This window comes from Canis aureus, chromosome 7 (assembly GCF_053574225.1).
Source record: "Canis aureus isolate CA01 chromosome 7, VMU_Caureus_v.1.0, whole genome shotgun sequence".
In the NCBI taxonomy this organism is placed as follows: domain Eukaryota; kingdom Metazoa; phylum Chordata; class Mammalia; order Carnivora; family Canidae; genus Canis; species Canis aureus.
The window spans coordinates 10,232,567-10,247,271 of NC_135617.1; the positions used below are offsets into that span (position 1 = coordinate 10,232,567).

At 35.8% G+C, this 14,705-nt stretch overlaps 1 protein-coding gene across 4 annotated transcripts in view; it reads left to right on the forward strand.

The window, feature by feature from the left end:
- The window catches only part of HACE1 (HECT domain and ankyrin repeat containing E3 ubiquitin protein ligase 1), a 108,232-nt gene that overhangs the window by 11,362 nt on the left and 82,165 nt on the right, over positions 1 to 14,705 (forward strand). For all 4 annotated transcript variants that reach the window (XM_077902948.1, XM_077902950.1, XM_077902949.1 and 1 more), the window contains one exon: positions 6,096 to 6,171. In XM_077902948.1, coding sequence (XP_077759074.1) covers positions 6,096 to 6,171 — 76 coding nt within the window. The remainder of the gene's footprint in view (positions 1 to 6,095; positions 6,172 to 14,705) is intronic.

The window sequence follows — 14,705 nt, forward strand, 5'->3', positions numbered from 1 at the left end:
CCAAAACTTATTTTTCCTTTTAATTATGACATGAGGTTTTCTAAATAAATAATGTGTTTACTACCCTTCCTTTTGAATTTTCTTAGTAAATTTTTTTCTCCCTTATAAAAGTATTTCCAAAATGTAAATATATTTTTGCCTTTTCTTGATTGCTCTGGTCATCATTATAAACATCTTCATGTTATTGTTTGCCGTTTTTTTTTTTTTTTTTTTTTTTTAAGATTTATTCATTTGAGAGAGAAAGAGCGCTTGAGAGAGTGGCAGGCAGGGGCAGAGGGAGAGAATCTCAAGCAGATTTCCTGTTGAACATGGGGCCCAATCACATGGGGCTCTGTCTCAGGAGCCTGAGATGTTGACCTGAGCCGAAATCAAGAATCAGACGTTTAACCTACTGAACCTCCCAGGCACCCCCATTGTATGCTATTTTATACCCTATTACACTTCTTAAGACTTTCTTTCTCCCCCCCCCTTTTTTTTTTTTTTTGAGAATTTCAGGTGTCACATCTCTGTGTCTGCCTCTACTTACCACTATTTTTATGTCTTAAGATTCTGTTGAACTGAGGGGCGCCTGGGTGGCTCAGTCGGTTAAGCATCTTGACTCTTGATTTCAGCTCAGTTTGTGATCACAGAGTCCTGGTTTTGAGCCCCACATTGGGCTCTGAGCTCAGTGGGGAGTCTGCTTGAGATTCTCTCTTTTTCCTCCTCTGTACCTCCCCCTGCTCTTGCACTCATGTGCTCTTTCTCTCTCTCTCAAATAAATACATATTAAAAAAAAAAAATTCTGTTGGACTGAGAAACCATACCAAATGGCTGGAATTCTGTTTAAAATGAAAAAGTTTTTGACTCAGGGCTTGAAGAACTTATATTTATAAATATGTTTCAAATGCTTATAAAACTTCCATATAGAAGCATATTCCTGGGGCACCTGGGTGGCTCAGTTGGTTAAGCTTCCAACTCTTGATTTTGGTTCAGGTCATGGTCTCAGGGTTGAGATCCAGGGCTGTGTCATGCTCTGTGCTGGGCATGGAGTGTGCTTAAGATTCGCTTTCTCCCTCTTTCTTTGCCTCTACCTGCCCATCCCCCCCCCAAAAAAACAAAGGTATATTCCTATGTGTCTCTTTTTTGAATTACTCTTTTTTTTTAAAGATTTTATTTATTTAGTTAATTCCTATGTGTCTCTTTTTTGATTACTCTTTTTTAAGATTTTATTTATTTGAGAGAGCGTGTGTGTGTGTATGTACATGAGCTGGGGGAGGGGGGCAGCATGGCAGAGGGAGTGGGAGAAGCAGACTCCCTGCTGTACAGGAAGCCAGATGTGAGGCTCAATCCCAGGACCCTGAGAACATGACCTGAGCTGAAGGCACACACCTAACCAACTGAGCCACCCAGGCGTCCCTCTTTTTTTTTTTTTTTTTATTACTTTTGAAGATATTTTTGTTTCCTGTTTGACTTGGGATTCTAGGTAGTTGAGATAGATGCCTACCTGAGATAGTTATGGGGCTAAAATTGTGCACTGTGTCATTCTGAGACCAAATTTTTGCATAAAAGGATTAAAGTGGAGCCAAAAGCATAAGAATCCTAGTGATATCTAGGTTGGACAGACGAAGCATACTCCTTTGACCCTGTCTGGTCTGATCCAGCTCTTGATTTAGCATGTGAACTAGTTGTCCACTGTTCTGATAGGTAACAGGGTAACAACATGCTGATTAAGCAACTTTTTTATAATAATGAGCACACTGGTTATGTTTGTAGGGTATTATACCCAGTGTCATAGATTTGGTCGAATTCATTCCTTTCTGAATTGATCTCCAATCTGGATACATTATCCCAAGTATTGGTAGGATAGTGACAAAGCTTTTTCAAAAAATTACACATAGAAAAATACCTTAGTACTCTATCTCAGCAACTATAAGTGAAAGGAGGGATCAGTGTACAGCTGGGGTAAAATGCCTACTGCCATTTTGGTCAGAGACTTAAGTCATTTAGGAGACCATAACTTTTTTTTTTCGTAGCTTTGTTGAGGTACAACCAACAAAATTGTAAGATTTTTAAAGTGTACATCATTATGATTTGATAGACCTATATACATTGTGAAAGGATTCCTTTCATTTGCTATCCATCACTGTCACCTTACACATTTATCTTTCTTTGGGTGAGGGATGTGAGAACGTTTAAGTTGGAGATCATTACATTTAAAGATGAAGAAATATGACCGAAATCACTTGATCACATGGTAAGTCAATGAGGAGAAAAGGAATAAAAAGAGTTTGTAACTCTAACATAACATCCAATTTGGATACCTTTCTGTTTCTGTAAAGATTAATACTGATATTCAATACTTGACTATTTTAGTTTTTATTATTGGGTGCTTTGTACAACTTAGAGTTGCTCCATAAATGTTTCCTGAGTGGTTTTGAGTACATATTACTTCCTATAGCTTCTGATGTTTTCAGAAGTAGCTTTTTATTATAATTTTTTTATGAATTCAGATTTGTCTAGAGGGAAGCAAAAGTCATAGGGGAGTTCTGCCCCTTTTGCTTGTCCATGAGTTTTTGGTAGTTTTTTGTTTTGTTCCTCAGTTATTGTTAGATGAGTAGTGTAATTCTCTTGGCCTGCATTCTTTTCTTTAACCATTAGTGCTGGGTGCATTGGTACTGAATTGCTTTCCTTTCCAGTAGAAGACCCATTAAGCTACCACAGAGCACTAGGATGATTTGCTCCTGTGTCATTTGGGTTACCATAAGCTTCCTATAATTGCAATATCTGGGCAGGAAAATAGTTGCTTCCTGTGCAGGAGGATCTAGTGTTTCTCATGATTAAATGAGATTGTTAGAAGAGAAGACTTTACAGTTGTTGTGTATTCTTAGGCTGGCTGCATGTTGGTCAAATTTGAAACATGATTTTTTTCTATATTTTTTTGGGCTAGGTTGTGACCTCATAAAGGGTGGAGCCCATTTATTAATATTTTAGCTCTAAATCTTGGCAAAATATTGCCCATTTAGATTGTTTTGACATACTGAGATTCTCTAAAGTAGCAATAATGTGGGGCACCTGGGTGGCTCCGTCGGTTAAGTATCTGCCTTCAGCTCAGGTCATGATTCCAGAGTCTTGGTTGGGCTCGAGCGCTGTGTTGGTGCTCTGCTCAGTGGGGAGCCTGCTTTCTTCCTCTCCCTTTGCTTCTGCCTGCCACTCTGCCTACTTGTGCTCTATCTCTTTCTCTCTCTGTCAAATAAATAAAATTTTGAAAGAGTAGCAATAATGATTGTTAAATGATAAAAAACGATATATTTCTCTCATACCACTGTCTTTTGCAGTTCATTTTTGGGTTGAGGAGCATTATAGATTGTTGCTTTACCTCAGCAACCTCCCCAAATACCCCTCTAGGACTATTTCTTTGGCCCATTCCCAACGGAATGTTTATTTTGGCAATGGGCCAGTGGCCTAAGACAGCTTTTAAGGAGGTTTTTGAAATCCAGCAATACGGATATAGGCACACACATACGTATCTTAAACAATGTATTCATTTTAATAGGGCTGTCTGGTCTGTTGTCTCAGGATTATTGAAGGTTTATATCCTAAAGTTTTCAGAACAGTGTATTAGATAAGCTTTGTAAATGTTTACTCAGAACTTTTTCTTTCTTATTATGCTGATTTTAAATGATGTTTAATTTCATTTCGGATACAAAACCCAAAGCTAGAAAAGTAATTCTCTTAAATAAATAAAAAGATTTATTCAGTTATTAAAAATTTTAGCTGTTAACTTAAAAAATAGAATAATTAATAGTCAATAAAGTTTTATTGAGAGCAGCTAACTATGCTCAGTACTGAGTTTATTAAAGAAATATACAATTCATGGCATGAAGAAATTTGTGATCTAATTGAGTAAATAGTAATATATGCTATCTATTCCTGTATATGTTATATACAGTACTATATATGTAGTATACCCGTATATTAATACATAGTACATAATATGTTATTACATATACACTGTTACATATTTTTTATACTTATAACTGTTTACTCAGCCAAATCATGAACTTCTTCATGCCATGGATTATATCTTGCTTCCTTAATTTAGTACTGAGTATAGTCAAGCATATATGTGTGTGTGTATAAAATGTATATCATAAATATATATATGTATAGTGTGTGTATCACTTGCAGTTTCTGAAGCATGATTTTTCATTATTTAATGAAGCAGACATTGAGATGAATATTGAATAGTGAGTAGGAATGGATCAGCCTAAAAGGAAACATTGTGAGCACAATGAAATGGATAGGCAATTCACAAGGGGGCAAAGGACTTGAACAGACTACTCCAAAGATGATCTACAAATAGCCAATATGAACATGAATAGATGCTCAATCTCAATATAAATAATCATTGGGGAAATGCAAATCAGAACTACAACAAGATACCAACACACTCTCATTAGGAAGGTTATCCTTTTTTTTTTTTTTTTTTTTTTTTTTTAGTATGGTTATCAAAAAGTAGCAGAAAACGACAAGTGTTGGCAAGGATGTAGAGAAAATGGAGCCCTTCCACATTGTTGGTGGGAGTGTAAAATGGTACACTGAAAAACAATTTTTGATGGGTCATCAAAAAATTGAAAATAGAATTCATGTATGATCCAACAATCCCCCTTCTTGGTGTATACCCAATAAAATTGAAAGGAGGGTCTTGAAGAAATATTTGTACACCCTTATTCATAGCAGCATTATTCACAATAGCTAAAACAAGGAATTGAAGTTGTCCATTGATATATGAATAGATAAGCAAAATGTGTGTGTGTGTGTATATATATATCTATATATATATAATGGAATATTATTCATCCTTAAGGAAGGAAATTCTGATGTATGCTACAACATGGATGAACCTTGAGGACATTATGCTAAGTGAAATAAGCCAATCACAAAAGGATAAACACTAAGATTCCAATTTTATGAGGTACTTAGATAAATTGTAGAGACAGAAAGTAGAATGGTGGTTGCCAGAAGCCAAGGGGAGAAAATAGTCATTTTAATGGGTATAGAGTTTCAGTCTTGCAAGATGAAAAGAGTTTTATGGATGGATGATAATAATGCTTGCACAGTAATATGAATGTACTTAATACCACTGAACTGTACACTTGAAAATGGTTAAAATGACAAATTTTATGTTCTGTGTATTTTACCACAGTAAAAATTATCAAAAAGAGAAATGAAATAGGGTAGGAGGATGGATAGACATGCACTTCATTAATTCTGTAGTTATGTTTTTACAACTCATCTAAGTATTAACTTTTAAGTATTTTGCAATCAAGAATGTATGATACTATAGCATTGAGACATTTTGCTATATCCATTCCCCTTCCACCTGACTTACATTGTCTTATATTTCTTTTTTTAAAAATTTTATTTATTTACTCATGACAGAGAGAGAGAGAGAGAGAGAGAGAGAGAAAGGCAGGGAGAGACATAGGCAGAGAGAGGAGCAGGCTCCATGAGGGAGCCTGACGTGAGACTCGATCCCGGGACTCCAGGATCACACCCTGGGCCCAACGCAGGCGCTCTACTGCTGAGCCACCCAGGCGTTCCATGTCTTATATTTCTTTTTTTTTTTTTATAAGATTTTATTTATTCATGAGATACAGAGAGAGATAGAGAGAGAGAGGCAGAGACACAGGCAGAGGGAGAAGCAGGCTCCATGCAGGGAGCCCGATGTGGGACCGATCCCGGGTCTCCAGGATCTTGCTCTGGGCTGAAGGCGGCGCTAAACTGCTGAGCCACCCAGGCTGCCCCCATGTCTTATATTTCTAAGGAATATTACTATTCCAAGTATTTAGTCAACACTAGAAATTTCTTGGCATTTTGAATGATGAATTTGTCCTAATGACATGAAAACCTCTCATTGTACCTTTTCTTTATCCTGTTATTTTGAATTATAGAAATGATTTTTCATCTTATTTCAAATGTTATAGCATTTGTTTAAAAACCTACAGATGGATACTTGCCAGCAACTAATGTTGATTGTAGTCAGTATTTCAGTAAAATAATTGTCATTTGCTTATTTTTCTCATACCGGTTATCTGTGTCTCTTTTCTTTTCAGGCAGAAGAAATGCATGAGTAAATTATTAGAATACAGTGCTGATGTCAACATTTGTAATAATGAAGGCCTTACAGCAGTAAGTGCTAAGACTTTTATCTGAGAGTTTTAAAATACTTCTTAGAAAATAATATTGAAGGTGAAGTAATGCAAAGGGCAGTACAAGTGTTTCTGCTAGATACTTCTTTGTGCAGAAAGATTTGAGGCATAGTTCTCTGCTGTATTTATTAAGAGAAGTTATGGTTTCACTGTGTTTTTCCTTTCTCTTTTTTGTTTGTGACCTTTCATTTATTTTGAGGACTTATTCCTCTAGCTTTTGTCACTGACTTTCAGGGGATTTTTAAGGAGCATTTCTGCTGTGTTATGAGTTCATTAAAGGAGAGCTATTTTTTATTACATTCTTTAAAATTATTTTAATAGGTACATTTTAGGGAAATTGGATGGCTAGGCAGAAAGGAAAAAAAGTAATGAATGGAATGATCACTCACTGTATCCTCTGCACTCAGAGATAATCACTGTTAATATTTTGGTCTGTATCCTTCAGACTTGTATCTTACCTAACCTAGTATTTTTACCCATTTTGCTGTGTCACTTTTTGTTCAAAAATAAGTTAATATATTTTTGATCCATATAGATGTTATTTGGAGGTGGTGTGAGACCTTTCTGAAAAGATTGTTAAAATCCACATATTTAAAAAAATTTGTTTATTATTTTTTGTTTGGTTTGGTTTATTTTTATTTTAATTCTAGTATAGTTAATATACAGTGTTATTTCAGTTTCTGATGTACAATGTAGTGATCATCAGTTCTGTACATGAAATCTAAAAATTTTAATTATTGTCATTATTTAATGGAGCATTATTCATTTTAGAAGTAGAGATAAATTGTGATTATTGAGAAATTGTTTTGAAGTTGTAATGAATGTCAAATTTTATATATTAAGTTCTACCTTCCTGTTTGTGAGGTGATGTATGTATTGAGTGGATGATGAGAATCCTTTTCCAGTGTCTATCAGTATGTTGTATACTTCAAATATTCTACAATTTTGTCAGTTATAACTCAATAAAGCTGAAAAAATTTTTTAAGTTTTTAATTTTAACTCCAGTATAGTTAGCATACAGTGTTTCTTAGTTTCAAGTGTACTCCATAGTAATTCAGCAATTCTATACATTATTATTGCTCATCATGATAAGTGTACTCTTAATCCCCTTCATCTATTTCACCCATCACCCCCAGCTTCCTTCCCTTTGGTAACCATCAGTGTGTTCTCTGTAGTTGAGTCGGTTTCTTGATTTGAAAAAAAAATTTTTTTTTTTTTTTTACCTTTTTTGGTAGTATTTATAGATTCTGAATCATTTAATTTGTAGATAAAGAAGAGTATTATTTACATACCATGTCAGTTTTCAGGATTTTCTGTTAAAAACATTTTGAAGGTAGAGGGTGGTAGAGCATTAAAAAACAGCTTCCCTAAGATTTGCTTTATTCGGTGAGTGACTTTCTAAAGATAAAGAATAAGCTCAGTCATGATAATTATTTGGAATCCACAATTCCTGTGATAGTCTAGATTTTGTTATGTAATTAACAAGATAATGCCACTGACTCTAAAAAGAAAAACTATAGTCTTGATATCTACAAGATGCTTAGCTACTGCTGAGGATTATAAAACTATAGAACTTACATAGACCTGTCCTTAGGACACTCTTTAGTATAGGCAAGATAAGATGTTCAATATTAACATAATTTGTTTAATTACATACATTTTTATCTGCTAATTTCTCTTTCACTCCTGAATTTTAAGGGAAGTAGAGTAGAAAAGTTTTAAAAATCAAATTCTTACCATAAATATTCTTGCACATATTTAAAGAGTCAAGATATTCTACAACGCTTGTTAGAGAAAAATAGTCTCTATACTCTTTCTGCCTGGGACCAACCTTGCTGTTTTCTCCTATGGCCCTGACTGGTATAGTGTGTCTCCTGCTCTTGAAAACTGTTGTGTTCACAAAGCATGATTCCACCTGGTCCCAGACCACCATGATGAGATTAATTCAGCAGCTGAGCCCATTGACCCCATCAGCTGAAGGAAGGTGGGATGGTGAAAATGTGTTGCTGAAGAACTGAATAATTGCCACCAAACACGTGGCACAGTAAAGCCAATGGCTCCTGAGTTGGAAGAAACCTTGAGTGAGGAGCCGGGAGCCCCAGGATTTTTCTTACAAAAGGAGAGAACTGTTGACTGCATGCATTCTAGGCTGCTTACCCTCACAAAGGACTCCTCATATTTCTTCCTTCATTTGTTATTTCAACAGGAATTTCTTGAATACCTACTATGTGTTAGGCACTTTGTTGTTGTGGGATAGAGCCGTGAATATGACTGATTGGTCCTTGTCCCCAAAATTCTAAGGAAGACAGGAAAGTTTGTTTGTTTTGATTTTTATTTATTTATGATAGTCACACACACACACAGAGAGAGAGAGGCAGAAACATAGGCAGAGGGAGAAGCAGGCTCCATGCCCTGGGAGCCCGACGTGGGATTCAATCCCAGGTCTCCAGGATCGCGCCCTGGGCCAAAGGCAGGCGCCAAACCACTGCGCCACCCAGGGATCCCAAAAGTTTGTTTGTTTTGTTCCTTCCAAGTTTTTATTTAAGTTCAAGTTAACATATAGTGTGGTATTGGTTTCAGGGGTAGAACTTAGTGATTCATTGCTTACATACAACATCCAGTGCTCATCACAAGTGCCCTCCTCAGGGGCGCTTGGGTGGCTCAGTTGGTTGAGCATCTGCCTTCAGCTCAGGTCATGATCCCATGGGATCCCTGAGCAGGGAGCCTGCTTCTTCCTCTCCTTTGCCTGCTGCACCCCCTACAAAAAAAGTTCCCTCCTTAAAGCCCGTCATCCATTTAGACAATCCTCCCAGGTAACCCTCTTGTTTGTTCTTTATAATTAAGAGTCTTTTATGATATGCCTCCCTCCATGTTTTTATCTTATTTTTCTTTAGAAGAAGACTGAAAAATTACCAGGCAGTGGTAATACTGTAATGAATATCAAGATAGGAGAAGGAGATGCTATGGAAGTCCTTGCAGGGCTCCCATCCTCACCTAGGGCATTGGAAGTGGTATCCCAGGGACATATCACATGAGTTGAGGCCAGAAAGACAAACAGAAGTTAGACTGGTGAAAGTGGTGGTAGTAGGCTTGGGAGAGGAGGTGAGGAAGAGAATTTTGGCTCTATAGAATAGATTTCGTGAAGGCTTGGAGATGAAAGAGAGTGTATTACATTAGAGTGGTGAGCTTAACTGGTGTTCAGGTACCCTTGGGATTCATGGAGACTTCCCAAAGATCTTTGGCATGAATAGTTATGGGGATCAGTTTCCAGATCTTTAGCTTCTATATGTGCTTTTTCCTCAGATGATATGCTCAAGAACATCCTGCAGTAGAGAGCCTGCCCTTTCCACCTTCACCTTCAAAATCACTGTCCTAGTACTTTTTAAATAAAGTATATTTTATGCTCATCCATCCTGAATATTATTAAGGCACATTGTCAAGGATGGCCTGGGATAGTGGCAAACAAAAGAACAAGCCAAAGGATTGGTGTCTGTAAAGGCTCTGTCATTCAGCACCATAAACCATAAAATCATGGCAGGATTTTGTAGACTTTGCCTTGCCTTGTACATATTGCTGTTAGGGGCGAGGTAATTAGACTTAAGTTGGTTTGTTCTGAACCCAGCAAAATTATAAAAAAGTGAAGCAATAGGAGTGATGGGATATTTGATTATGCTACCTCTATCATCCACCCACTACTGTCAGAGAATTCATTGCCTCTAACAAAGGTTTACAAGAACAAAGCAAAAAAAAAAAAAAAATCAGTTAAACATACTAAAGGCGATGTTAATTTATTTTACCCAGTTGCAAAATCAGGGTGAGACATGTATCTTACCTATCTCAGGACAAGGGAGGAAATAGGCAGTGGCTGCTAATGGTACTGGGTTTCTTTCTGGGGAAATGAAAATGTCCTATAATTGATTGTGGAGATGATTGACAACTATGAATATACCAAAACCCACTAAGGTGTGTACTTTAAATAGATGGATTGTATGGGATGTGAATTGTATGACGTTATACCTCAAATAAATATACATCTATATTGTGACACTCCCCCCAGAAAAGGAAATACTGCTCCCCAGGCTCTATAAACTTCTAACTCTGTATTAGCTCTTCTCAACTATTTTAATGGATGTAAAAATTTATTTCTTCACATCTAAATAACATGCTACTATTATTTTTTGATTTTTCAGTTTTAGGCATCACCAGTTGACTTTATGGAAGATAAGGTTATTTGCTCTCTTTTTCAGCTCCATTTCCCCCTATCCCATCATGTACAACCACATTTCCCTCACACCTTTCTAATATAATTGTAATTTTAATTAGATCATGCTTCAGTATTTTAATTTTTTGTTTATATACATACTATTCATAGGCCAAATAGTTTGCTATAGTTATTTTTCTTTACATAGCATTTTTCATGTAGTTAATAATTGCATTCTAAAAAAAGTTGAGATTATTGTACATTCATTTATACCTAAAGAATACAGAGGAATGCCCTGTATATATTGCCCAATTTCCCTCAATGGTAACATTATACAGAATAATAGTATAATATCGTGACTAGGATATTTATATTATATAATTTGTCTTGTTCCAATTTCCCCAGTTTTATTTGTTTATTTCTATTTATTTATTTTTAAAGATTTTATTTATTGGAGAGAAGAGGGAGTGAGAGAGAGCACAAGCTAGGGAGAGACAGATGGAGAGGGAGAGACAGACTCCCTACTGAGCAGGAAGCCTGACGCTGGCCTCGATCCCAGGACCCTGAGATCATGACCTGAGCCAGAGGCGGACGCTTAATAGACTGAGCCACCCAGGCACCTCTGATTGTTCATTTGTACCTGTTTTTTTTTTTTTTTTTTTTTCATTTTTTTAAATAAATTTATTTTTTATTGGTGCTCAATTTGCCAACATACAGAATTGTACCTGGTTTTATTTGTGTGCGTGTTTGTATAGTAAGTTCTGTACAGTACTATTACCTGTGTAGGTCCATGTCTCCACTACCACAGTCAATATTCTGAACATTTCCAACTCTGCAAAGATGTTTTTGTGTTGCTGCTCTTTTGTAACCACACCTTTCCTCCTCTTCACTCCATGCCTAACCATTGGCAGCCAACTAATCTATTCTCCATTTCTAAAATTATGTCTTTTTTAAGAATGTCCTATAAATAGAATGATATTGTATGGAACAATACAATAGGATTAGCTTTTGTATGTTCCTCATATTCCGTGGAAATTGACCTAGGTTGTTGCGTGTATCAGTAGTTTGTTCCTTTATATTGCTGACTGATATTCCTTGGTGTAGATGTGACTGTTAAACTGTTTACCTGTTGAAGGACCTTTGGGTCATTTCCTGTTTGGGGCTATCTTGAATAAAGCTGCTATAAATGTAAACATTAGTATAGGTTTTGGGCTGTTTCCATAGTTTGGCTGTTGTGATAATGCTGCTATAAACATTGAGATGCACATATCTCTTTGAATTAGTATTTTTGTGTTCTTTGAGTAATTTTGCTATCTGTGTATCTTTCTATGTGAAATGTTGGTTCATGTCATTTGCCCATTTTTTAATTGGATTACTTTTAACCTTTGACTGTGGGGATTCTTTATATACTGAAGATAGAAGTCCTTTGTAAGGTATGTGATGTGCAAATACTTTCTCTAGCTTGCCTTTTTAATTCTTAACAGGATCTTCTGTATAAAAGTTTCAATTTTGATGAAGGCCAATATACGAGTTTTTCTTTTGTGGATTATGCTTTTGGTATCAGATTTAAGAACTCTGCCTAACTCTAGATCTTAAAAATTTTTTTCAAATATTTTCTCAAAATTTTTATAATCTTACATTTCACATCTAAATCTATGATCTATTTTGAGCTTATATTTGTGTGAGCTAATATTTGTGTAAGATGTGATGCTTGAGGTTCATTTTTTTTTTCTCATCAAGTCCAACTACTTGAGCACTGTTTGTTAAAAAGACTACCCTTAAAAAAAAAAAAAAAAAAAAGACTATCCTTTCTGTATGAAATTGGTTTCACATCTTTCTCAAAAATCTATTGGGAATATTTATATGGACCTTTTTATGGGTTCTTATTTCTGTTTCACTGGCTTTTGCCTATACCACACTGTCTTGATTAGTGTAGATATACTAAATAGTAAGCCTTAGTATGTGGTTGAGTAATTCCTCCCACTTTATTTTTCTATGTCAGGATTGTGCTAGCTATTCTGGTTTCTTTGTCAGAAATTTATAGATAGAATAATTTATGGAATAAACTTGACTATGACAAAAAAACCTTGCTGGATATTTACTGAAATTGTATTAAACCTATAAGATCAGTTTAAGGAGAATAGACTTCACTACTGTAAATACGGTATGTCTCCCCACTTAGGTCTTTGATTTCTTTTTATAAATGAAATTTTACATCTTATACTGTTCACCATAGAGATCTTGTGCATGTTTTATATGTATAGCTAAGTTTCATTTTCTTTGGAGCAATACTAAATCATACTGTTTTTAATTTCAATTTCTGCATGTTCACTGATAATATGTAGAAATGGGATTCCTTTCTTTGAGCATTGGTCATGTATTCTTATGACCTTCCTGGGCTTACTTTTTATTAGTTCTAGGAATTTTTTTTGTAGATTGCTTAGGGTTTTCTATGTAGACAGTCATGTCATCTTCAAGTAGAGATAATTTCGTCTTTTCCAGTTTCTATGTTAACTGCAGCTTAAAAATTAAAAAAAAACTTTTCTAAGTACTTCTTTACTAAGCTCTCTCTGAGCTTTGTATATATCCTCATGATAAATATTCACTGTCTTTCATCTTCTTGATTAATTTTGAAGGACTCTTTTAATGGAGACTTCTGTCCTCTCTAAGATGGATTGGGTGATTTGTAGGCTCCTTCACAGTTGTTTGGAATGTCTCTTCACCATCATCCTAGAGATTTCTTTTGCCTTTCTCTTGTTTTGGGTTCTTTTTTATGTGGATTCTGTGTCTGTCTTTGTAGATAACTATTCTGTCACTTTGCTGGAGCACATTTCCAATAGTTAACTGAGAAAAAGTTAATGGGAGGAAAATTTGTTGATACTTTGTATTGATCCTTGTGTTGATACTTGCATTACTTGAGTTTTGAGTCTGATTATGTAATCATTCATTTGGATATTGGACCTGTTGGGCTAACCTTTTAATTTTTTCACCTTTTCTCTTGCTTCTCCATTTCTTTGTCTTTTTTGTGCTTCCTGGAAGGCTTCCTCAATATTCTTCTAGATCTTCTTTTGAGTTTGCATGTCTCTATCACAGTATTAATTTACAGGAGTTTGTTTTTCATTGTCTTTTTAAAAAATAATATCCTGTTCTTGTTTGAAGGATGCAGTCTGTATGTTTTCTCTCTGAGAGTATTCAATATATAGCTTTTTCTTTTGAAACTTCTTTTCTTGAATATTCATGGTTCCTTTTCTTCTCTGCTATTTGCTTTTTGTTGTTGCTGTTGTTTGGTCTTTCAGACTAGATGCATTTGTCAAATGTTTGGTAATTAGGAAAAGCTATTTGAAAGCTCTGTTTGAATGAATAAGATTATTCATCATGGGCTTCAGTGTAGGGTGATCTGCTTGGGCAATTGCCTTTAGGATCCTTCCTGATACCGGTTTCTTTAGGCATTTATTCTCAAGCTGGTTGGATTCCTCAGAGAAAGCCCTGACAATTGCCAGGAGGGTGTTAGCATCCTGGATGCTAGGTAGAGGAGAACGGTTTGGGATTTCAGTATCATATATAAACTTGCACTTCATCTCCCTTTTGAATTTTTTTAAAAAATATTTTATTTATTTATTTGACAGAGTGAGTGAGCACAAGCAGGCAAAGTAGCAAGCAGAGGGAAAAGGAGAAGCAGGCTCCTTGTTGAGCAGGGAGCCCAGTGTGGGGCTTGATCCCAGGACCCTGGGATCATGACCTGAGCTAAAAGCAGACGCTTGACCGACTGAGCTACCCAGATGCCCCTCATTTCCCTTTTCAATGTGATATTCTTGCTTCATTGTGCCTGGTGTCACTTATCTAAAGATTGTTTTCAAGCCTCCTGTAGTCTCTCAGATTGGGAAGGGGCAGTCATTGGCCTGGAAGAGTTGAGGAGGGTTGGGGATTTAAGGGTCTAAATCCACTAGTTCATCTCTACTTCAAGAGATGCAAGGTGCACTGATTCTTGAGCGTTTTGGGATTTCAGAGATCTGAATCACCTTACTAGTTTAGGATTCAATCTCTGAATCACCTTACTAGTTTAGGATTCAGCTTTCTGTTCTGACAATTCAGACAAAAGCTTTTATCTTGTAAAACTTGTTGCTATTATAGTCTCTTTTTTTCTTTATTGTAATGGGTCTGTTCTTTTAAGAAAAAGTATATTCTTCATTGTCATTTCAGTGGTGTTTGGGGGAAGAATCAGAAGTTGATGCATGTGTTTAAGCTGCCATCCTAAAACAAGTTTCATGATGTATTTTTTAATGGAAAAAAAGTCAATTGAAGAATGCATGGAT